Consider the following 21008-nt stretch of genomic DNA (forward strand, 5'->3'; position numbering starts at 1 on the left):
TGAAAGATCGCCATTTTGGCCAATCAGCCGTCGAGAGGTGCAGCCAATCCAACCGGCGCGCGAGGCGGACCAATCAAATCGATTTCCAACGATGCTGCGCCGGTCCTTCTCGTCGTTCCGGCCGTGGAAGCAACGCGCTGGGGACGCGGGGAAGCGCAAGCCGGACGCCAAGCCGTGGCTCCCCAAGAGCGAGCCGCCCAAGGTCGAGCTGCCGCCCGGCGAGGCGCTGTACGGCATCCACGGCGTACGCCAGGCGCTGCGCTGCAACCAGCGCACTTTCCACAAGCTCTACCTCCGCGACACGAACGACCAAAAGACGTCGGCCAAGAAGCCTTCGTCGGAAGACGAGCGCCACCTCAAAGAGATCAAGACCATGGCCACTGACGCTGGTATTCCCGTCGTGTACGAGAGGTATACGGTCGCGGGCTTGAGAATCGGCTTCCTTCACTGTTTACTGCGCTAGCAAGTGGCTGCTGAACCGAGCGACCGACGACAAACCGCATCAAGTAGAACGCGCAACTGCGCTTCCACTGATAGCAAACCTATTTGTGTATAGGGCGTCGTGCTCTTTGCAGATCCGCTGGCGATCGCCGAGTTCGAACCGGACGTGCCACCGGCACCAGGTATCCTCAAGCAAGCATATTCAGTGGTCTTATGGCTACTCGGCGCATGCGTGCAGTCGACGCATCCGGTCGCCCGCCCGTGCTGCTGGCCCTCGACGAGATTCACGACGCGCAGGTTGTCCAATATGAGCTGAAACGCAGCGTTGATTCCAGTGGTTGTAGAATTTTGGCGCCGTCCTGCGCTCGGCTCACTTCCTTGGCTGTCATGGCGTGCTGACGAGCATGCGTCACAGTGCACCGCTCTCGCCCGCGGTACGATGCTTCTCAACGTTCGATTCGCTGAACGTATTTTCAGGTGTTGCGTGCGTCTGTTGGCGCGGCGGAGGTGCTCGTGGCTGAGGTGCTACGCTCGTGATGGCTTGCGTTCACAGGTCGTATAGGGTCGCTTGTGGGAAACGCGCAACATGCACCAAGCCATCGCGATGAGCAAGGACCTGGGCTGGGACGTAGTTGGCGCGTGCAGTGGCGCCAAGTCGATCTCCGCCAATGCGTTTGCGCTCACAAAGCCTACGATCCTCGTCATGGTAATTAAGATTCCACAAGTGCGGAACACCATGAATTCGCTGTTAGGGCAACGAACACCGCGGGCTCAAGTCCAATATCAAGCAGTGCTGTGATGCTATTTTGACCATCCCAGGTCCTCCAAGCCACCACGTCCGCGACTCATGCAGTGAATAGGCGCTCCGCAAGATGCTGCGTCCAATGTCGACTCGCTCAACGTCAGCGTCGCTGCGGGGATCCTGATGTATCAACTCCTCCATGGCCCGTAATGGAGTCATAGCGATGACGACACAAAAAGTCGCGGGTTGAGTAGAATAGAGCGAAGTTCTTAAATAGGTTGGGAATTACATAATGCTACAAGCTTCGCCCAGGGCGGGCTTGAGGGGCTGGGGCCACGCCTCCATGCGATCGAGCTTGATCACCTGGATGCCACCAGACTGGCATGTGACGAGAGCCTCGCGCGAGTGGCTACCGTAAGATGATCGGACGTTGAAGCCGGCAACACCGTGACAGATGCCTTCGAATCGGTTGTTCTGGCCGACAAGGCGCAAGTACGGCTTCTCGTTGGTGACAGTGAAGACGGCGAGACCGCCAATCTGGCACGCGCAGAGGAGGAGACTGCCAAACACCTTGACGTCGAAGACGGCACCGTACGCGGACTTGACATGGCCAAGCGACTTGACGGCCTCGACATCAACAATGTTGACAATATAGATGCCCTTGTTGCCGCACGCCACGTACGCCGTCGTGTTGTCGTCGTCCAGCGAGATGGACCGCGCTTCGCCCGTGAAGACGCGGTCGATGGACACCAAGCGCGGGTGCTTGGGGTCGACAATATCGACGACAGCGAGGAAACCCGCATCGCATGCTACAATCGCATACTGGTCGTCCTTGATCGCCACGGATCGGGCCTTGTACTGGCCAAGCGCGTGATGCAGCGCGATCATCGAGCTCCAACTGTGCGTGCGCGTGTCGAACAGGCAGAGGCCGAGGCTGTCGCAAGCGACGACGGCGACGGGCTTGGCCGCACACATGGCGACGCCAAGTGCAGGTACGTTATGTGTCTCGGCAATCGCGAGGCTGTCGTCGGCTTCGCGCCTCAGTACGACGAGACCACCTTCTTGACACGCGACGTACACCGCCTTGCCGCTGGGCGATGCCGTGAGCGACAGTGCGGTGCCGGGTACGCTCACCTTCGTGAGCACTTTGCGAGTTGCGAGGTGCATCATCGCGACGTAGTTGATGCATGCGACGTAGGCCATGTCCCCGCACGTGTCGACACCGTACGCGAGGCCGCCGAGAAGGACGCCAACCGAATCAGGCGACGAGATCATCTTGGGGCGGTAAATGTACTCGGGGCCTGTCGTGACCGAGTGTCGCCGGGCCTCGCCTGTCTTGGCTGCCATCTTGAACGACTGCTTCTCCATGAGGCCGGCCGAAGTGAAGTCGCCGAGAAGCGTCATGCTGCCGTCTTATTCGAAAATGGCAGGTGGCCCGACGGGCCAAGCACGCTCCTGGCCTCATCAACTGGCCTCACGGAGTGTCAGGCAGGTACTTAAAATCAGTCCTCCATGTAAAAAACGCATTTAACGTATGCGTGAAAGTGCGTTAAAGCGCCGGCGCATACTGAACGTAGTGGGACATCGAAGGCATTCTTCCGTGAGAAGAGCCGGGCGCATACGCCCGACCTTGCAGTTTGTATCGATCGGCAAGTGGCAACCAACGTTCGGAGCGAGGCTGCTTGACACCGTGCCACGTGCCACAGTACTCGGTCGACGGCATCGGGCACAGTAGTGTATAGTACGAATGGGCCTAGGACCTAGAACCAAAGACGAGGGCCAAGCTAATACATTGCAGGCGACGAGACACGGTCGGCTACCGAGCTCACCTTCGTCGATCGAACGACGGCTGGCTCGCTACCGGCCATGATGCTGGCCACTGCAAATTTCGAGGCGCTATCACCCAAGCGGCCACAGTGGATCGAATCACCATGCTTACAACAGGTCTGCCTTCATTGGGCAGCGACATGGTCAGTCGGTGCTGGCCCGCGCAGAAGCTCGGATGGTGCAGCAACCCACGAAGCGAAGTAGCCGTGCCTCTGAGAACTCGCACTTGCGTTTCGTCGCAGGCTCCAAACCACTGAGATCACATGACTTGGACATATGGCCTACTACAACTGCATTCGGGCCGGAAGAGCGCCCGAAGGCTCCTCTATGTCAGATTACATTTCCATGTATTGCCGTAAACGGTGCCGCCAGGCACGATCTGGTCGCCGTGTGCGAAGGGCCCGTGCCGCGGTGGAAACTTCGAAAAGCAAAGGAGCATCCGAGATACCTGCGCGGTTCTTTGACAAGTGACATGGCTGCGTCTCGCAGGGTGTAGAGACCTTCGCTTCCGCCTCGCACTACAAGCTACTCGTTTGCACTGGCCCGAGTAGAGGCTGCCCGACCGCTGGGTTGTCGTTGATCGTTGTTGTCGTCAAACTACCGACCGTTCAAAGCATCTTCGGCGTTCACTAATAGCGGTGTCGACCGTGCGCTGTGATCCCAATAAGCTGGTACCTGCCATGGGTACCTGCATGATCAACGGTATTGTTGAGCCAAAGTCGGCGAATTAAGATTACGGTAAATACATCTTTGGACCAGCATAATAGCAGTGTGCTAGAGCCACACCGAGTCTACCGACGTATTGTCGCCGGACGTCGACCGCTGTCGACGGAGCTCCCTCGGCGACTGCAGTGACGGGTCTGACCGACGGCGCGGGGAGCTATCGTCCTGCTGCTGCTTTTTCAAGCCTCGCGGGCCCATGAAGAACTCAGGCGGCGCGTGCGACCCACCCTTCTTTCGCCCAAACGCAGCAAAAAACCCACCTTTCTGCGGCGATGGCTTCTGTGCGGTTGGCGGTCGCCGCGGTGACGTCGGGACGAGAATAGTCGTCATCGGACGCTTCGAGGGCGCCTCGGCGAGCATCGCCTGGTGGGCCTTGAGCTCGGCGCGTAGTCGATCGACTTCAGTCTGGAGGCGATTCTGCTCTTCATCGTCGACTGAGGCCGCTGCCTGAAACCGCTTCTTCCGCACAAAGTTGCCGAGCACGTGGGTAGCCTTCTCGAATGCAAGCTCTTTCTTCAAGCTTTCGACCTGTTGTGCGAGCTCCACCGCATACGCATCCTTGGTCGCGTCTTCGCTTAGTGGCTTGAACGTGCGGAGGTGGTCGACCTCTGGGAGGTTGAGAAGGCTGTGCATTTCGTTCACAAGGGCGAGCTTCATATCTTGCACCTGCGGCGCTGCCGTCACCTCGGCAATCTCTTCTACCGACGACGCGCGCAGGTCGGACGCGTACTTGAGCTGCTGGAGCTCTTGCGTCATGACGCGGACCTGCTCTTCATTCTCCGTCACTTCTTTCGACGTCGCCTCTTCCGCTTGGGTGAGAGCCTCGCTAATGTTGAGTCCGGTCGACGCCTCGACTTGCACCTTGTCGAACCACGTCGCAAGCGCCTCGGCCCGCGTAAGCAGCGAGAACGCCTTCTTCTTCATGGTCATTTGAACGCGCGCGTCACTTTCTTGTCGGCCAATCTCGATGAAAATGCTTCCAGCCTCAGCATAGCCGTCGATCGCGGTCGTGAAGCGACGCGCCCGCTCGTTGTCCATAGCGGCCGTTGCAATCTTTAGCGCCGTCTCGTAGAGCGCGCTCGCATTGACAGACTTCGATGGCAGTGGCGCTTCGGCGTACACGGGCGGCGTGCGAGGGGCGCCTTCGGACGGCGGCGGCGTCGCCATAGACGTGTACATGGTGGTACGCGGCTCGGAACTGGGGGGCGTTCGTGTCGACTGCGACGGCGGCGGCGCGATGTATGATATTGGCTCGTCGTCCCACTCGTCTTCGCTGACCTCGGTGAAGGTGACGTCGCCAAGCGGCTGCAGGAGCGGGCGGGCGAGCGCCGTCGGCGCCTTCCCGGCGCGTAGGCTCGCGAGCCTGTCTTCGAGCGACATGTTCGAGTCTGATGATGACCGAATTGCAAGCCGTTGGACACTTTCGAAATTCAATACAGCGACCAATCAAAACGGGGCTAGGACCAGGGCGCGCACTGATTGGCTTAAACGACACACTTGGTCATGACAACGCAGTCGATCGAAGTCGCCGGCCGCGCGTACGCGATCTCGGAGACGCTCGAGAGCGACCAGCTCGATGCGCTCTTCTCCGACGCGTGGACCGGCTCGCTCGTCTGGCGCGCGTCCGTCTTTCTCTCGCAGCATCTCGCGCGGCTCCAGGGCGAAGGCGGCTTTGCGCCTGGCGCCAATGTCGTCGAGCTCGGCAGTGGCTGGTACCTCAAGGCTCTGCCATATCAGACAGCGCATCACCGTTTTACTGTCTAGTGGCCTCGTGGGTCTTGTGGCGCAGGACCTTGGCGCTGCGCGCGTTGTCGTGACGGACCAGGAAGAGATTGTTGGCCTCCTACAGCACAACCTCGCTTTGAACCAGCCGCGCGACCTTGGCGCCATCACGGCAATGCAGTTCAATTGGGGCAGTCCTCGGTTCACTGAGCTCTTTATCAAGAACAAACCGTTCGACTACATCGTCGTCTCGGACTGTACGTGTCATCGGTGTCCGCGTACAAGCCCCAACGAACAGAGTAGGTATCAACCCCATTTACGGCGTCGACTCGTGGCGCAACCTCGCTAAAAGCATCTACGACCTCGGTTCCACGCACACCGTACGCAAAATCTCTCTACACGGCGGCACCTTTACCATGGCTAGGTCTGCTACTTGTCGTACGAGGAGCGTGGGGACAACGCGGCGCTGGCCGACTTCCAAGCGTGCAGTGCAGCCTATTTGCAGCACGAGCTACTCGTGCGCGACGGCAACATTCTTCTCTACCGTATCACGCGCGCATGAGAAGATTGCTCCCGCATATCGCTATAAATATACCGGGTGCTCTTGTTGATCCTCCAACAGGTTTTGGCATGGACGGCTACGCCAAGATCCGCGTTCTCGGTGAAGGCTCGTTCGGCCTCGTGTATCTCATGCGTGAGAAGGCCGAGCGCGGTGGACTCGTTTGCGTCAAAGACATTCCGGTCCAGACCAAGACCGGCCTTGCCGACAGCATTCAGGAGGCACGGCTCCTCGCTCGCCTCTCGCACCCCAACATCGTCGCATACAAAGATGCGTTCGTTGCACGCAACCAACGCCACTACTACATCGTCATGCAGTATTGCTCTGGCGGTTCGCTTCTCCTGTCTCGCCTCGACGCACGTTGAGGGTCATACCCGGCTAGGCGACTTGCACGCCAAGATTTCAGCGTAGCGCCAGCGATTCCCCGAGCACGCCATATTGCTCATGTTCGTGCAAGTTTGCCTCGGGCTTCATGCAATGCACGCCCAGGGCATCCTGCATCGGTAGCACCTCTGCTCCACGAGTGAACCCTTATGATTTTTACCTTTCGTTGCTCTTAGCGACATCAAGAGCCACAACGTCTTCATTTCCAACTCGGGCCAGTACATCCTTGGGGACTTGGGCATTTCCAGAGTACTTTCAAGATAAGATTGCGGCCGCGTGATGCTTGATGCGTAGGAGCTCACGGGCCGCAACAACATGGCTTCCACCTTTGTCGGCACACCGTATTTCTTGTCGCCCGAGCAGTGCGCGGGCGAGCGCTACACCTTCTCGGCCGATGTCTGGGCGCTCGGCTGCCTCCTCTACGAGCTCTGCGCGCTCACGTATCCCTTCACCGGAGCGACCACACCGGCGCTGCTGTCCAACATTTGCAGCGGGTTCTACGCGCCCATTCATCGCGAGTACAGTTTTGGGCTGCAAAAACTCGTCCTGAAGATGCTCGCCGTGTCGCCCAGCAGCCGACCAAACGTCGCGGAAGTACTTCAGAGCCCACTGCTGAGAGCGCCGCTACAGAGCTACCTCGCAGACCTGCGCAAATGCGCTTCGTACGCATCTATACCATGCAGCGCCACGTAAGTCGGCCTTTGTACATAGGAAAACCCACTTGGCAGCGATAAGCGCCCAGCTCACAGCACTCGAGCTGTCCGACCTTTGGACCAAGGGCAAGTCGACGCACGGCGCCTTCCTCTCCAACACGACGACGACGCCGATGCCGCAGTACGCTCACGTCGAGGTCGATATGGCGGACTGGCTCGAGAAGGAGCGCCAGCGACATTTGCTGCAGATTCTCGAGCATATCAAGGCTAGCCAAGTCCTCGCGCGCGCGCCACCTCTTCCTCCGCAGTACACGTCTGTTCCGATATCCCTTCTATCAATCTGTATAGACCCGTGTCGCCGCCACCACCAGTGAAGCGACTGCCAACCGTGCGCCCATCGCCGGCGATGGATCCCGAGTGGCAACCGCCGGTGCAGGTCGCTCCGCACCCAACCGTCGGCAAGCGCCACGGACCACGGCACACAGGTGTCGTTGGTAGCTTCCGAAGAGGCGTGCCACTGACCAACGGCGCCAAGACGTACCTCGCCGCTGCGTGCAAAGATGTGCGCGTTCTCCGAGCCCAAGCGTACCAAGACGCAGCGCGGGCGCGAGACGCAGCGTTCGCCGTCGCGACGGCCGCCGAGACGAAGGACGCGTGGGCGATTCTCGCAGGCGAGTGCCACGCGCAGCTGGAGGCACTCCACAAATAAGGCGACACGAAGAAAGTAGTGTCGTTGTTCGAGTCAACGTGTCACCAACGTTGCCTATTTGAGGCGGTCGATACAGCGAACGCCCTGCTCGTCGTACTCTTGCTTGGAGATCCAGAACTGGTCGTTGTCCTTCATCATGTCGGCGAGGACGCTGCCGCCAAGGAATACGAGGTGCTTGCGGCGCGGCGGGTCGTTGATGCGGAGGCGGAACTTACCCAAGCGCGACTTGTCGCCCTTGAGCACGTCGTTGAGGTATCGATCCTTAATGTCCTTCTCGAGACGGCTCGGAAGACCCGGGTACATGGTGGAGCCGCCGCTGAGCACAATGTTCTTGTACAGCTCCGGACGAATATCGATCTCGGCCTTTTGGCACATGTCGAAGACCATGTCGCTCAAGCCGGCGCCTTCGACACCAATCAAGTGCGGTTGGAAGAGCGCTTCTGTCGCCTACACGCAGCCCGTGGTCCATGAGCGACAAGCAATGCGGTACATGTCAACCTCGAAGCGTTCACGGCCGAGCTTGACAATGCGGCCGTCTGGGAGCTCGTACGTCTCCTCGAGAACCGTTGTCTCGAGGGCAAGCTGGCGCTCAATCGTCGGATCCAGCGCAGCGTAGCAATGTCGCTCCTTGATTTGGCGCACGGTCTCAAAGTCTGCCGTTCGGTTGAACGCATAGCCGCGGAGCAGCATGAGCTTGATGAGGTACTGCGTGATGTGGCGGCCCGCAACGTCGAGGCGGCGGATGAGGTGCTGCGGCACAAAGCCTTCGTAAACAGGCACGACATGCGAGACGCCGTCGCCCGAGTCGATGACAACGCCCGTCAAGAGGCCTTGCGCGTAGAGCGTGAGCATGGCCTGCACGGCAATGTGCGTGCCCTGGAACCCGTACTTTTCAAACATAACCTCCGTGAGCTTTTCGCGGTTAGCCTTGGGGTTCAGCGGCGGCTCCGTGAGCATGATGCGCATCTCTTGCGGGTTGACATTGAGGCGGTCTTGAAACGTGTAGTCCCACAGCTTCTCCATGTCGTCCCAGTTCTTGACGATGCCGTTCTCGACCGGGTAGCTGATCTGGAGGTTCGAGCGCACATACGCAGCTTCGTCACCGCACATGACGTCCTTGAGAATGACGTCCTTGTTGACCGCTTCCTCGGCGCGCAGGATCGGCCGGCCGACCATCGACGGGAAGATGTGCCGGGGAAAGTTCTCGGCCGCGAAGCCGCACTTGACAAACTAGAGAAGCATGGTCATGAAGACGATGAGCCAGCCATGCTTATGCGTACCCCCGTCCCGTTGTCGCAGACTACGATCTTGTTGGCGGCCACCATGCGTCACGCGTCGTCTTTGTCGACGGAAGATTTCCCAAAACTGAGGTCGACCTTGCCCAAGTTCGATCCGTATCCGGACAGTATGCGGATGACGATCGAAATCAACGCATATAGTGTAGGATGCGCTTCTCGTGCAGCCGGCGCTGGTTCGCTCGACTCTTTACTGCGTGCGCGTGCATAGGCCGCTGCCGCAAAGCATGGGTTCTGGCGCAGACCAGAGCGCTCTGCACAAGCTCCATTACCACTCCAAAATATTGGCTGCATGGTTCCTGATTTCACACTAATTCGACGTACGACAAAGATTGGGGTTTGACCTGGCAAAAGCCGACGGACGATGGGAGCGCGGTGGCAAGTAGTCGTCCAGGCGCTGGAAGCAGCTTTACAGCCAGCGTACGTCAACAATGCAGCGATGCGTGCTTGATGCGTATGCGACTAGGGGCCTTGATCTCGTCGCGCCGCTGAGCGTCGGCGTGTACAACGCAGCGGTGCCAGAGGCGTACAAGATCCCGTTGCCCGAGACGGGGCTTCTTGTCATGGTGGGCAACACGAAGCGACTCTGGGAGCCATTCCTTGCATCCATCGACGACCTCGACTGCATTCCGGAGCATCCGCTCAACGAGTATGCCATGCGAGTTGTGACGCAAGCCGTCTCGACGCTCATCGACGTTCCCGACAAGGTATATGAAGTCCGTTGAGATCGCTACTACTACTGCAGCAGGTGTACTGGGTGCACGAGACCGAACCAGGAAAGATGGTCGCGGCCCAGCGCATGATCGTCGCGTCCGGCCTTGCGAATTTGTCCGAGGTAATTCATCGAGTAAACATACGTGTGCAAGATCACGTAGGAGCTCCACTTGACGGTGCACCCGACGTTCGGGCCATGGTACGCCCAGCGCGCTGTTGTCGCTTTTGGGAGCGTGCTTGGGCCGACGCAGCCCGTGTTTGCTGCGGCACCCTTGGACATCGCCCCCGAGGTGCGCGCGGCCATGAAGGCGCAGCTCGACGAAGCGCTCTCGCTCTCGCAGCTCCCGACGCCGATGAACTGGACGATGTGGCTGCGCCCGCGCATTACCTTTGACCCGAAGCACGCGTTCATGTACTCGCCGGCACAGACCATGTTTCACTACTCGAAATCCGTCGACGACCGCCGGCGGATCTTGCGAGCCGCCAAGCTCGGCTGGCCCCTCGACAACATTCTCGAGACACCATCCATGTCCGTCCTCGCGTGCCGACACCTGCTTCAAGACGTGCTTCAAGAAACGGCGGCGAAGGCCCCGCAGGCCATCTTGCTCAGCGGTGGACTCGACACCTCGATCCTGGCGCAAGCCACGCCGATGTCGTTCCAGGATGTGTGTGCAACGTCGCGATTTGGACCGCCAATTCTTTCGATGCTGCGCGGAGGTATCACGGTGCGTGCAGCTCCCGAGGCGCAAGACGCTGTGTACGCGGCCCGCATCTGCGAGAAGCTCGGGCAAGTGACGCACCACTGCTTGGAGGAGACGATCGAGAACCTGCTCTTGCACGCGAGAAGCGTCAGCCGCCTCCTCGTCTCGTTCGACCCGATGGAACTTCGCAACTCAATCGTGATTTACCGCTCGTTGCTCGAAGCCAAAGCACTTGGTTACACTTGCGTCGTGACGGGCGACGGAGCCGACGAACTCTTCGCAGGTCGCACCCTGACTCGGAATATCCTGTATCGACGAGCGTGTAGGCTACTCGTTCTTTCAGAGCATGGACACGGAGAAGCTCGCAGCATACCGCCTCTGGATCGCTCGGATCATGCGCTTCTCGTCGAAAACTCTCGCAGCGTCAATGGGCATTGACGTTCTCAGCCCGTTTTTGGACCCGCGGGTCGTCGCCTTTGCTCTGGCCCGGCCGCGCGACGAGCTCATTAGTGATAAGACGCCAGTGCCCGACGGCAACATCCATGGCAAGCGGCTCTTGCGGCAGGCGTTCCCAGAGGCAACGTCGCAGTGGCGCGCTAAGGAGCCCATTGAACAAGGCGCCGGGACGACCCAACTTCGGAAAGGCTACTTTGACGCGTACCCGCCCAACACGTCGTTTGACGATGTTGCCGCCGCATGCTATGCCCAGCACCGCATCGTGATCCGCGACCGCGAGCACTTGTACTTTTCCGGCAGTTCCTCGACGCGTTCGACGGCGACTTGCGCAATGTGCCGCTCTCCCGGGGCGACGCAGACGGCTGTCCGGCCTGCGGGTTTTCGCTGGTCTCCAAGGACAACGACTTTTGCACCACATGCGGCTTCTGGCCCGCGCGCACGACGGACGCCAACAAGTCGATGGCCCAGCGGGCGCTCCTCGATCTTGCATCGCGTATCCAAGCGCTAGAAACGCACCACCCCGTCGACGTGTCAGCCTGAGCTCGCAGAGGCACTACAATACATAGATGCTACTTGAATGTGCATTTGGACGAATGGTCGATGCCCAGACAACAAATATACTGGAGTCAAAAGCTCGACAAAGAAGTCGTTACGTCTGTCTCTTCTTGGACACAAGCTGCGCTAGTGGCGCGTAAAACGTTGTTGCATCGACCATGAGCACACCGACGTGCTGCGCGTATGCTGCGACGTCTTGCTCCTCTGCGTCGCTCGTTCCATAGGGCACGTCGCTGAGAGCGGCGACGAGATGCTTTTTATCTCGCGTCGCCAGCTTTGTATCGCGGAGGCGCAGCGCGAAGCGAGACGAATTGCGCACGCAAGGCAGCACATGGACAAACTCGTGGGCTCGGTCGGATCGCAATTCACCCGCCAACGTCAATTGAGGCCCCGCGCCGACTTGTCCACGCAGGCAGGGCCGCCGCGATCGCAGCGACACACGACGGTGGGATCGAGTTATACTTTTTGAATTCAATGTCTTCGAGCACTTCAGACGTCTGGATGATCTCGACGACAGTTGCCAGCGTTTGGCCGAAGAGGGAGCAGCCAATAAATTGGAAACGGCGCAGACCCGAGGCATTGGTGCCCGTGAGAACGACGCAACGGAGGCTGAGATTCTCCATCGTCGGCAAAGCAAGCGCATTGCACACGATAGCTGTCAAGTCGCGCGGAATGCTCAATTCGAGGGTGAGAGTCGAGAGCTGTGACGCCGCAATTTTGGTGCCCCAGGCCGCCACCTCAGTAATCGACAACGAGGTCAGGTGCAGCGCATGCGGCGTCAACTGCGGCGGTAGTGGTGGCGTAGACGCGTCAGAGAGTGCAGGGGTGAGCTGTGAATGATGACGCCATGACGCAGGCGTGTCGTACAGCACCAGAGACTTGAGCGTCGTCGAGTGACTGATGATGCGCGCGAGCGTTATCGCCGCACGTTGTCCAAAATCGATCTCGTTCAAAGTGAGCGACTGCACGGGGGATGACGCGAGCCACATGCAGTTGAATCCAGTGTTCTCGTCCCTTTCTCCATCGTCGTCAGCGTAAACGACTCGAGGAACCACCAGGACGACGCGGCCGTGACCACAATCGCGTCAAGTTGGTCTTGCGTCAGCTTCGAGTGCATGAAGTGCACTCGAAGCTGACATTGACGCACTCTGTGATGCCGGCGAGGATCTCATCTGTCTTGACCAACGACGGAGGCAGCGAGATCTCGAGCGATGTGACGGCGCAGGGCCAGAATGCGAGCATAGCGCTGCCCACCCAGCGCGGAATCCAGTCGACAACCACAGTGACAGGCCACGGCATTGTTGGTTGTACGAGCTGGAGCTGAATTGTCGTGTCAACGACAGCAGAGTTGATCGCGACGACGCGGAAGAGCTTGCTCGGGTCGTCCGTCGCCTGGATGCGCGCGTAGACAATGCTCAATACGTCGCATCTCATCGTTGGGGGGAGAGCGTCGAGGAGCGCAATGGCGTCTGAGACGCAGAAGCCGGCGAAGCAAGCGATGCCGTAGGCCACGGTCGGCTGGAGCCACGTACTATGCATGACCGCCATCCTCGCCACCTCAAGGAATGCTTTGATTTGCCCGGCGATCCGCTAATCAGATGTCCGGAGGGCAACTTGCACATTCCCAAATCGCTCATCGGCGCTGAAGAATTTGCGCAAATCATACGAAAGGAGGTTGAGCTAGAGCTCATCACTGTCCTCAACTTCACTTGCTGCAACCAGAACTCCAGCTCTCGAGTCTGTGGCAAGTATGGCAAAGTCAGTGACTTTAAGCGATCGATGCCGTGACAGACAACGACCACAGAACACCCGCATTGGAGAGACTAAAACCGAAAGGGTAATCCATGTACATTCAACCTTGCGTCATTTCGAAGGTCCATAATTGTACGTGGTGTGCCTTTTATTCCACGTTCGTTAGTATATCGTCCCGGTCGTGGACGAGCAACGTGACGTGCTTGCTGGATTCGTGTGCAGCCTCTAGGATGTGTAGGCTCGCCGGTGACATGGTGTTCCGGCTCAGGTCGATCGTTGCTGCCGATTGCAGGTGCAAGGTCGAGATCACGGACGCCAGCAAGTGAGCGCTTTCTTCATCGAATTGGCTCAAAGTAAGCACAAGAAGACGTCGTCCTTGCGCCATCCAGGTCGGCAATGCTTGAGCCAGCACCGTCAGCTGGGTGACGGTCAGTGCCATGTTCGAGAGCGCAAGCGTTTTCAGTGCCTTGGTCACCGTCAGCAACTCCACAAAGCCGGTTACGGCGCTGTCGGTGAAAGAACCATCGTGAAGACGGAGGTGCTGCAGACGACATGCCGTTGGGACAAAAAGCGTGAGCACATTGCCGCCTGAGATAGCGACATTGGACACACTTGCGGTGGCTGCCAGTAGTAGCGCAGATGCATCAAACGCCACTGCCATGTTCACAGAGAGCCTCGTGAGGCCCGAATGAGGCAGCTGCGTCGCCCACGATGCCAGCTCTACAGGTGTCAACTCAAGCGAGTGCAGCACCAGGGACTAGAGGTTCGACGAGAGCGATGATGGTGGCACGAGGCCATCAACATGGTCCAGCGCAAGCGAGGTGAGCGCCGTCTTGGTTTCTAGCAATGTTTGAGAGAGTGCGATACCGGAGGCACCATGAAAGGCCACGTCGGACAAGCCGAGCGACGTAGCTGACGTGGTCGCGAGCCAGGCGCAGAGGCTGTCGCTGGACTCGAACTCGGCGCTTGCATCGCTAGCGTCTTTCTCAACGCGCAGACAAAAGTGCTGGAGGGAGGGCCAGGATGTACGCGCAACGTCCATGAAGGCGTCGAGTTGCATCTGGTTTAGCGTTTCAAATTGGACATCGACGTGCCGCAGCTGGCTACAGCCGCGCCACGCCCTGCAGACCGACGCCGTGTCGGCATCGTCCCAGGCCAAGAAGATTGACATGACGATGAGATGTGTGGGCCACGGCGTGAAGACGTCGCCGATTTCCTCCGATGAGACTGACGCGTTGGTCAAGATATGACGGTCGTCGACGGCGGCAATCGAAGTAGCGGCGGCCGACGAAACGCTACGTCGCTGCCGATGCGCAAGGAGTTGAACGCTGGTAAGGCACGTTCGAAGACACTTATGAGGGCATCTGGCGCATAGTCAAGCATCGGCTCGGGCCAGAGCCGGTCGGGAGGGATCGCTAGCAGGAGCGCGCGAAGGCTGCGGAGGACATCACTGCGGTCCACGGGTCGCACGGCCTCAAGAAACGCGACCAGATCGTTTGGACCTGGGATGAAGCGAACAACCTCCAGCACCACATCCTGCATCGTCCCAGAGGTATTCGTTTCGGCGTGCAAATGTCGACAGTTTCCCGTGACCTAGCCCTGGTTCAGAGCGGATTTTTGTGGTCCAAGCTCACGAAGCAGTGGTTCATGTATTGTACTGCATATCCTGCTTACTCATTGCGGAGGAACTGCGCCTGGAGGCACGTGGGCTTGACCGCCTTGGCTGCAATGACGTCAATGTCCTTCTGGATGGCCGCAACACGAGCCTGAAGCGCCTCGAGTTTCGCTTCGTCAAAGGCAGCGCGTGCATAGAGCTTCTTGCGACGGCCCTGGAAGAGGTAGTCGTAGATGTTCTCGTAGTCGTACTCCTTTTGCGTGAACGTCCACCAAGTGTAGCCGACGATCGAGACGCCGAAACCCGTAAAGTAGGTCACAGGCTCCATGATATCCCACGAAAAGTGAATGAACGACAGCCACGCGTAGAGTCCAAAGCTACCGACAAGCCCTACATGCCAGTCAGTACAGCGGCATTGGATCGGACGCGTACCGAGGGAGCTCAGGTAGCAGTAGACGCGGACGCGCTTGTGGGCCATGTGGTCCAGCTCCTTCTTGAGGTGCAAGAGGGCGTCGTGCTCGGGCATGAGCGTGGCGAGCTCCGTCTCGAGCGCTTGACGCTACGCAATGACGTGTTAAAGTGTCCAAGGGACAAGGAACACACCGCCTCGGTGTAGTGCTGCGTCGTCGGCGGCGTCAGTCCAAGCGAGTCAAAGTACGTGTCGAGAACGTTGCGTGGCTTGAGGAACACAGCCGTCTTGAGCTCTTCGTCCGGCGACTAGCCATACACAAGATCTGTGAGCGACCACACGCAGTGCTCCGAGTCCTTACCTGGGCAAAGTGGAAGACGATGCCCACTTGATGGAACGCGTGGAGCACCTGGCTCGCTTGCTTCTTAGGAATGCCATGCTCGGCCGCCAGCTTGCGGAACTCGGCGACGTCGATCTTCCATTTGCTAGGACCACACCGGATGAGCATGTAGACGTTGTGTGTGGATACGTACGGATGCGACTCGATGGTCTCACGCAGCTTGATGATGGCTGCCTTGTGCGCCACGGACCGAATGTCGAGCTGCCCGTCCTGGGGCAAGCTTGTGTACGCATCGCCAGTAAAGACTACGCTGCGCATTGCAGTCCGGGACCATTGGCGACAGCGACGTACCTGGCGCAGCGACCTTGAGCACCTTGTCGTTCAAAACAATCTGGAAGTCATCGGCCATGAGCGTCGAAAAGGGCGTCTCGGGCGGGAACGCGACGCCCTTGGTCGTGCGCACTTGAACGTCCTTGGCGCTCGTGTCTTCTTGCTGGACCTGCGCGATAAAGCCGCCGACAGACGTTGTCGGCTGCATGCTGAAGACACGCATGCCTAAGCCGACATCGCCTTCCGCGCCGCCCAGCATGCCGTTGTCGTGGAGGGGCAGCGGCAGCGCCAGAGCCAGCGCGCCGTTGCCCTCGAGATACTTGAGCTCGAGCGGACGGCTGGAGGAGCCGGAGCCGGAGCCAAAGCTGCCTGAGAGCGACGAGAGGAGGCCTCGCTGGGGCTGGAGAAAAGGCGCCTTGGCCAGAAGGCTGTAGCGAGGCAGCGCGCGCCGCAGAAGAAGCGTCGGCCCGATCATTTGATGGGATGGATATCACTGCCAAGTGACTTCGAACCTCTCGCTATACGGATCTTTCCGGACCCTCGTCTCCGGTTAAGTTCGCCAGCATCAACGCAATCCTTGGCATTCCGCTGCTTTGGAGACGAACGAATGACGCGTGACTATAATGCGCATACAGAACTGCTGCGTGAAGTGCTTTGATGCGCAGGCTGTGTCCCAGTCTTTAGACTTAGGAGTGCCAACGTCCTTGGTGCTCATGTTGTGGCTGCTACGTAATATTAGCCAATCAAATTACCCATTTCTCTTTGGACCAATCCACAAGCGCGAAAATCAGCCAATCACACATAGCAGCGTATCTTTCATGTGTGGGGCACAGTAGAGTGTGGAGAGGGATCCTTGCCGCCCAAAAGCCCAATTGCACTTCTCCGACGACCGATGAGGTCATGGGCTGGCACCACGAAGCTGCATCCTACAATGTCTCTCGAGTTTATGGCCTTCCGCCGACGTCCGTGATGTGTAAGCTGGCGTACCCATGCAGCCAATCAGCTCGCCCTTCAAGGAATTCCGCCAATCAAAACGTATCAGCAAAGTCGACCAATCCAGGGATGGTCGGTAGAATTCGCGTCCACTCCGCAAGATGACCGACGCTGCGCCCGCGCCCAAGAGCTTCTTCACGTCCCTCGTCGTACGTGCCTTCGCTTATTGCTCTATTGCCCACGCGAGCGTGCATGTAGGCTGGCGGTATCGCTGGCACGTCCGTGGACGTGGCGCTCTTCCCGCTAGACACGATCAAGACGCGACTCCAAAGCTCGCAGGGCTTCATCAAGGCCGGCGGCTTCAAGGGCGTCTACAAGGGCCTCTCGGCTGCGGCAGCCGGCTCGGCGCCTGGCGGTACGTAGATGCGTCGCTTCCTCATGGCTAATGTATCACTGTTATAGCCGCTCTCTTTTTCAGCACGTACGAGACGGCGAAGGAGGCTCTCCAGACGCACCTCCCGCATATGGCCAACTCGCCCTTCATCCACATGGGCGCGGCTGCTTGCGGCGAGACGGTGTGTTTCGCTGATACTGCTCCTTCGTGAACTCATAAGCTGCGTGCAGGCGGCCTGCCTCGTCCGCGTGCCGACGGAGATCGTCAAGCAAAACATGCAGACTGGTGCTCTCAACGGCTTTCAGCACTCGATCAAGACGCTCCATGCTGCCAACGGCATTGCGGGCTTCTACCGCGGCTACTGGAGCATGCTTGCGCGCGAGGTAGACATCCACATTGTAGCCGCTGTCTCTGACGCGGTCTCGTAGATTCCGTTTTCGTTCATCCAGTTCCCTCTCTGGGAAGGCCTCAAAGCGACGTGGAGCGCCAAGCAGGGCGAACAAGTGAGCGCGCTTCAGGGTGCACTTTGCGGGTCCATCTCGGGTGGCATCGCTGCGTCCATCACGACGCCGCTCGATGTCGTCAAGACGCGCCTCATGCTCGGCAAGGTGCGTGTCCGACGTATTGCAGAATTCTGTTCGAAACAGTGTTTGCGATAGGACGCGAACGGCGTCGAATACCGTGGCATGAAGGACACGTTCATGCGCGTGTACACGGAGGAAGGCTGGCAGCGTCTCTTCTCGGGCGTCAAGCCCCGTACGATGTGGATCAGCATCGGTGGCTTTGTCTTCTTTGGCGCCTACGAGACGGCGTCGGCCTCTCTCTCCAAGAACTAAACCCGCTGTACTTCTCCTAGCTAGACCTCTCCTCTTCTTGTTTAGAACATGCCATGCCTTTTTGATGATTTCGGTGCACTGGGTTACATCCAATGCTACCTATTCTTGCGCTATTATGTGGTCTCTGCTCTATGTCGCTGGATGTCCGCTGCAGCTTCTTGATCTTCGCAACAGAGTATCGCATGCAGTATACTTGTATCAGTTTTCCAATGGTGTTTCCCCGGGCGACTGCAGGCCTTGGAGGTTATTTTAGCGATCAAGGACAACTCGTCTGCTCAGACAGATCTGACGCTCCGAACAGCTGCAGTACGATTTCAAAGATAACAGAGCTGGTTGATCGATGCAATAGTGACTCGCACGTCGTTTGTTTGCGGTTGAGCACCTCGGCCATGCGGAGGTCATGCGCATGTACAGCATTTACACGCGTTGGATCTCAAACAGGCCAAAGTCCTTGCCCCGAAACTCTTCCGAGACGAGCTCGTCTGAGACCTTGTAGTACGAGAAGCCAGCGTCTTGAAGGAGCCGGAAAAAACGCATGTCTGTGTCGTGGCGACCGAGACCGACAAGGATGCGCGTGTTTGGGCCCGCCAGCAGCTGCAGCGTCTTCAATAGCGGTGCGTAGAACTCGGGCATGTACGCAATGTCCGTACCGACAATCCAGTCGAGTGGCGCTGTCGCGTCGTCGGCCGACGCCGTGTTCCAGTCGAGCGCCGCCACTGAGACGAGCGTTCCGTCGCTGAACCGCGCTGAGTTGCGCTCGACGTTAGCTTGGAGCGCCGCAACGTGTGATTCGAGATCGGTCAACACTACGCTGGCAGGACCCATGCACGCGAGCGCAAGGCCAACGAGGCCTGTGCCACTGCCCAGCTCGAGCACGCTGGCGCCTTGAAGCTGCTGGCGGGCCCGGACGTTGCGTGAGAAGTAGTCAACCATAAGACGCCCGCTTGTCCAGAGCGAGCCGCCGATGCCCACGCCCCAGTTGCAGCCGAGCTCGACGACGTCGTCGCGGTCCGTGCCATCAGCAGACGTCGCTCGCACCGGGATTTCGACCACTTCCATGCCGATGAATTCAGTCGTCTGATTGGCTTGGCCAAGTTGGTCAGCGTGTGATTGGTTGTAATTCGTCAATTATTTTCTTTCAACACGTCGCTTCGACGCTCATGCGACGGGCATGGCCTGCGATGATACTCCGGCCGCGCGGCTTCGCGACGCTAGCCTTCGTCGATGACATTCTTGCGGTTGCCAAAGCCTTGCATGCGCAGGAGGCCCGCCCCGCCCGCGACTCAACTTGCCAAGCGCGATGATCGCTCCGAGCTGCGCGCCTCCAGCGTGCCGCGACCAAACGCTTGACATCGGGCGCCTGCGACGGCTACACGCTCGCGGTCAACTCCCCAACACCGTCGTCGAAGCGTTTGACGCGATTGGTTTTGTCTGGGACCCCGCTGTCTTCAAGTGGTCCACTCGGTTTGCTGCGCTGGCGACGTTCAAAGACCTCCGACAGAACCTCTTGGTCCCGCGCAGCTTTGTCGTGCCGGTTGGCAACACCCAGTGGCCGCGCGATACGTGGGGCATCAAGCTGGGCGTACTCGTGCACAATATTCGAACAGGCCGAGTCAAGATCGATGAGCCCCAGTTGACGGCGTTGCGCGAGCTTGGGTTTGTCTGGGACCCAGCGCAGGAGCATTGGGACATCCATGTCGCCGCCTTGCGCCACTACAAGGACGTTTACGGTGATGTGTGTGTGCCCCAGCGCTTTACCGTACCACCCTCTTGGCCTGACGCGCGCCTGCACGGACTATCACTTGGCCGGTTCGTCAACAGTTTGCGCCAGCAGCACGATTTGTCTCAAGCGCGTCGAGACGATCTGTCAACGCTTGGTTTTGTGTGGGACATGCCCGAACTCCACTGGGAGAAGAAGCTTCTCGCGCTGCGTACGTACCGAGATCTGTACAAGGACCTCCTTGTGCCCAAGAGCTACATTGTCCCGAGCGATGCAGTCTGGCCCAAGGCGCTCTGGGGCCTTCCGCTCGGCGTCGTCGTGCGCTCACTTCGCAACAGCGCGGTGAGCGAAGAGCGGCGCCAGGACTTGGAGAACCTCGGATTTACATGGGATCCACTCGGCGACCAGTGGGACGTCATTTTGCTGGCGCTCAAGACGTACGATGCCAATTTTGGACACCTTCGCGTTCCTACGACCTTTGTGGTACCGTCGACCGAGGCGTGGCCAGAGTCAACGTGGCGCCTGCACCTCGGCAGTGCCGTGACGCACATCCGTCACCGCGCCGACGACATGTCGACCGAGCAAATGGACCTTTTGGGGCTCATCCTCCTGTACGATGAGGGGGACAATGCCGACGAGGTTGCCGAGTAGTGTTTCACGCACGCGTGGCCGTAGCTGAATCAGATTTGCATTTTGCGATTAACTCTGCACGAGGTTTACTTGTCCAAAGTCGTGTTATGAACCATGTCTTGCCTTCATGGTTGACGTATTGCATGGATGCGCCAGCAGCCTTGACTTGAACCACATTGCAGCGCATCAAAAACCCGCATGATGACAACTACATGCTAGCCCAGTAAGACGCTGCATTACGTTTGCGTCAACTGTTTGCGTTGTGAACGACGCGAGAACAGCCCTCGACGCGGGTAGCGTCTTGAGGCTCCGGTATACAATAGCTTAGGCTGACCCGGCTGTCATCGAGACAGTCCGCGATCTGGGCAATTAGATACCCCAATGCTTGGATCGCAGATTTTGCCCACCAAGCGATATGATTGGCGCCGAAACGGAGGGAATCTCGGTTTTGAATGATCTGATTGGTAGATTCTAAAACGTACTTCGAATCGAAGCAATACATTGCATACAATCGGGAAGCTTTATCGCGGCAAAATCCTTCGAATCGAAGCCCAGAGACATCGACCAA

The 21008-nt window shown here is 58.7% G+C and overlaps 13 protein-coding genes across 13 annotated transcripts; 6 read left to right on the forward strand and 7 right to left on the reverse strand.

Annotated features, from left to right (window-relative positions):
• Positions 1-76: 76 nt before the first annotated feature.
• Positions 77-1492, forward strand: SPRG_08836 (hypothetical protein). The gene is made up of 9 exons (XM_012348065.1): positions 77-411; positions 464-506; positions 557-623; positions 680-738; positions 786-875; positions 919-963; positions 1004-1147; positions 1194-1260; positions 1302-1492. The coding sequence occupies exons 1-9, from the start codon at positions 92-94 to the stop codon at positions 1391-1393; spliced, it is 927 nt and encodes a 308-aa protein (XP_012203455.1). The 5' UTR covers positions 77-91; the 3' UTR covers positions 1394-1492.
• On the reverse strand, positions 1431-2690 carry SPRG_08837 (hypothetical protein). Its single transcript, XM_012348066.1, has one exon. The coding sequence runs from the start codon at positions 2585-2587 to the stop codon at positions 1469-1471; it is 1119 nt and encodes a 372-aa protein (XP_012203456.1). The 5' UTR covers positions 2588-2690; the 3' UTR covers positions 1431-1468.
• Positions 2691-3715: 1025 nt separating this feature from the next.
• SPRG_08838 (hypothetical protein) lies at positions 3716-5126 on the reverse strand. The gene has a single exon (XM_012348067.1). It carries the CDS (start codon positions 5111-5113, stop codon positions 3785-3787), a length of 1329 nt encoding a protein of 442 aa, XP_012203457.1. The 5' UTR covers positions 5114-5126; the 3' UTR covers positions 3716-3784.
• Positions 5127-5236: 110 nt separating this feature from the next.
• SPRG_08839 (hypothetical protein) lies at positions 5237-6017 on the forward strand (the record flags this gene model as incomplete). The annotated part of the gene is made up of 4 exons (XM_012348068.1): positions 5237-5445; positions 5498-5712; positions 5759-5835; positions 5880-6017. The coding sequence occupies 4 exons, from the start codon at positions 5237-5239 to the stop codon at positions 6015-6017; spliced, it is 639 nt and encodes a 212-aa protein (XP_012203458.1).
• A 68-nt stretch (positions 6018-6085) lies between these two features.
• On the forward strand, positions 6086-7760 carry SPRG_08840 (NEK/NEK1 protein kinase; the record flags this gene model as incomplete). Its single annotated transcript, XM_012348069.1, has 6 exons — positions 6086-6344; positions 6472-6517; positions 6575-6647; positions 6693-7060; positions 7110-7358; positions 7400-7760. The coding sequence occupies 6 exons, from the start codon at positions 6086-6088 to the stop codon at positions 7758-7760; spliced, it is 1356 nt and encodes a 451-aa protein (XP_012203459.1).
• Positions 7761-7785: 25 nt separating this feature from the next.
• On the reverse strand, positions 7786-9121 carry SPRG_08841 (actin-like protein 2). The gene is made up of 3 exons (XM_012348070.1): positions 9041-9121; positions 8259-8990; positions 7786-8207 (listed from the first exon to the last, which is right to left on the reverse strand). The coding sequence occupies exons 1-3, from the start codon at positions 9083-9085 to the stop codon at positions 7815-7817; spliced, it is 1170 nt and encodes a 389-aa protein (XP_012203460.1). The 5' UTR covers positions 9086-9121; the 3' UTR covers positions 7786-7814.
• Positions 9122-9392: 271 nt separating this feature from the next.
• On the forward strand, positions 9393-11551 carry SPRG_08842 (hypothetical protein). The gene is made up of 5 exons (XM_012348071.1): positions 9393-9475; positions 9522-9762; positions 9804-9890; positions 9931-10753; positions 10797-11551. The coding sequence occupies exons 1-5, from the start codon at positions 9420-9422 to the stop codon at positions 11432-11434; spliced, it is 1845 nt and encodes a 614-aa protein (XP_012203461.1). The 5' UTR covers positions 9393-9419; the 3' UTR covers positions 11435-11551.
• Positions 11552-11575: 24 nt separating this feature from the next.
• On the reverse strand, positions 11576-13029 carry SPRG_08843 (hypothetical protein; the record flags this gene model as incomplete). Its single annotated transcript, XM_012348072.1, has 3 exons — positions 11576-11829; positions 11882-12495; positions 12629-13029. The coding sequence occupies 3 exons, from the start codon at positions 13027-13029 to the stop codon at positions 11576-11578; spliced, it is 1269 nt and encodes a 422-aa protein (XP_012203462.1).
• A 961-nt stretch (positions 13030-13990) lies between these two features.
• SPRG_08844 (hypothetical protein) lies at positions 13991-14775 on the reverse strand (the record flags this gene model as incomplete). Its single annotated transcript, XM_012348073.1, has 4 exons — positions 13991-14073; positions 14110-14214; positions 14263-14460; positions 14586-14775. 4 exons carry the CDS (start codon positions 14773-14775, stop codon positions 13991-13993), a joined length of 576 nt encoding a protein of 191 aa, XP_012203463.1.
• Positions 14776-14864: 89 nt separating this feature from the next.
• Positions 14865-16435, reverse strand: SPRG_08845 (hypothetical protein). Its single transcript, XM_012348074.1, has 6 exons — positions 15949-16435; positions 15791-15902; positions 15619-15742; positions 15452-15565; positions 15281-15407; positions 14865-15238 (listed from the first exon to the last, which is right to left on the reverse strand). Exons 1-6 carry the CDS (start codon positions 16400-16402, stop codon positions 14904-14906), a joined length of 1266 nt encoding a protein of 421 aa, XP_012203464.1. The 5' UTR covers positions 16403-16435; the 3' UTR covers positions 14865-14903.
• Positions 16436-17007: 572 nt separating this feature from the next.
• Positions 17008-18200, forward strand: SPRG_08846 (hypothetical protein). Its single transcript, XM_012348075.1, has 6 exons — positions 17008-17069; positions 17119-17275; positions 17323-17435; positions 17485-17637; positions 17683-17862; positions 17914-18200. Exons 1-6 carry the CDS (start codon positions 17022-17024, stop codon positions 18088-18090), a joined length of 828 nt encoding a protein of 275 aa, XP_012203465.1. The 5' UTR covers positions 17008-17021; the 3' UTR covers positions 18091-18200.
• Positions 18201-18395: 195 nt separating this feature from the next.
• On the reverse strand, positions 18396-19149 carry SPRG_08847 (hypothetical protein; the record flags this gene model as incomplete). Its single annotated transcript, XM_012348076.1, has 1 exon — positions 18396-19149. One exon carries the CDS (start codon positions 19147-19149, stop codon positions 18508-18510), a length of 642 nt encoding a protein of 213 aa, XP_012203466.1. The 3' UTR covers positions 18396-18507.
• Positions 19150-19228: 79 nt separating this feature from the next.
• Positions 19229-20461, forward strand: SPRG_08848 (hypothetical protein; the record flags this gene model as incomplete). Its single annotated transcript, XM_012348077.1, has 1 exon — positions 19229-20461. The coding sequence occupies exon 1, from the start codon at positions 19391-19393 to the stop codon at positions 20459-20461; it is 1071 nt and encodes a 356-aa protein (XP_012203467.1). The 5' UTR covers positions 19229-19390.
• Between the last annotated feature and the right edge of the window lie 547 nt (positions 20462-21008).

The sequence above is a fragment of the Saprolegnia parasitica genome (genome assembly GCF_000151545.1).
Source record: "Saprolegnia parasitica CBS 223.65 unplaced genomic scaffold supercont2.40, whole genome shotgun sequence".
Classification (NCBI taxonomy): Eukaryota; Oomycota; class Saprolegniomycetes; order Saprolegniales; family Saprolegniaceae; genus Saprolegnia; species Saprolegnia parasitica.

Excerpts from the sequence above, each read along its gene's own strand:
- SPRG_08836 (XM_012348065.1), top strand. The coding sequence starts at position 92 with ATGCTGCGCCGGTCCTTCTCGTCGTTCCGGCCGTGGAAGCAACGCGCT. Across the intron at positions 507-556 it reads CCGACGACAAACCGCATCAA|GGCGTCGTGCTCTTTGCAGA; the intron begins GTAGAACGCGCA and ends ATTTGTGTATAG. Across the intron at positions 624-679 it reads GGACGTGCCACCGGCACCAG|TCGACGCATCCGGTCGCCCG; the intron begins GTATCCTCAAGC and ends GCATGCGTGCAG.
- SPRG_08837 (XM_012348066.1), bottom strand. The coding sequence starts at position 2,587 with ATGACGCTTCTCGGCGACTTCACTTCGGCCGGCCTCATGGAGAAGCAG.
- SPRG_08838 (XM_012348067.1), bottom strand. The coding sequence starts at position 5,113 with ATGTCGCTCGAAGACAGGCTCGCGAGCCTACGCGCCGGGAAGGCGCCG.
- SPRG_08841 (XM_012348070.1), bottom strand. The coding sequence starts at position 9,085 with ATGGTGGCCGCCAACAAGATCGTAGTCTGCGACAACGGGACGGGG. Across the intron at positions 8,991-9,040 it reads TCTGCGACAACGGGACGGGG|TTTGTCAAGTGCGGCTTCGC; the intron begins GTACGCATAAGC and ends ATGCTTCTCTAG. Across the intron at positions 8,208-8,258 it reads TCGGCCGTGAACGCTTCGAG|GCGACAGAAGCGCTCTTCCA; the intron begins GTTGACATGTAC and ends GGCTGCGTGTAG.
- SPRG_08842 (XM_012348071.1), top strand. The coding sequence starts at position 9,420 with ATGGGAGCGCGGTGGCAAGTAGTCGTCCAGGCGCTGGAAGCAGCTTTA. Across the intron at positions 9,891-9,930 it reads GCCTTGCGAATTTGTCCGAG|GAGCTCCACTTGACGGTGCA; the intron begins GTAATTCATCGA and ends AAGATCACGTAG. Across the intron at positions 10,754-10,796 it reads AGCCGACGAACTCTTCGCAG|GCTACTCGTTCTTTCAGAGC; the intron begins GTCGCACCCTGA and ends ACGAGCGTGTAG.
- SPRG_08845 (XM_012348074.1), bottom strand. The coding sequence starts at position 16,402 with ATGATCGGGCCGACGCTTCTTCTGCGGCGCGCGCTGCCTCGCTACAGC. Across the intron at positions 15,566-15,618 it reads TCGTCTTCCACTTTGCCCAG|TCGCCGGACGAAGAGCTCAA; the intron begins GTAAGGACTCGG and ends GTGTATGGCTAG. Across the intron at positions 15,408-15,451 it reads CGCAGCACTACACCGAGGCG|CGTCAAGCGCTCGAGACGGA; the intron begins GTGTGTTCCTTG and ends GTCATTGCGTAG.
- SPRG_08846 (XM_012348075.1), top strand. The coding sequence starts at position 17,022 with ATGACCGACGCTGCGCCCGCGCCCAAGAGCTTCTTCACGTCCCTCGTC. Across the intron at positions 17,276-17,322 it reads AGCCGGCTCGGCGCCTGGCG|CCGCTCTCTTTTTCAGCACG; the intron begins GTACGTAGATGC and ends TCACTGTTATAG. Across the intron at positions 17,638-17,682 it reads GGAGCATGCTTGCGCGCGAG|ATTCCGTTTTCGTTCATCCA; the intron begins GTAGACATCCAC and ends GCGGTCTCGTAG.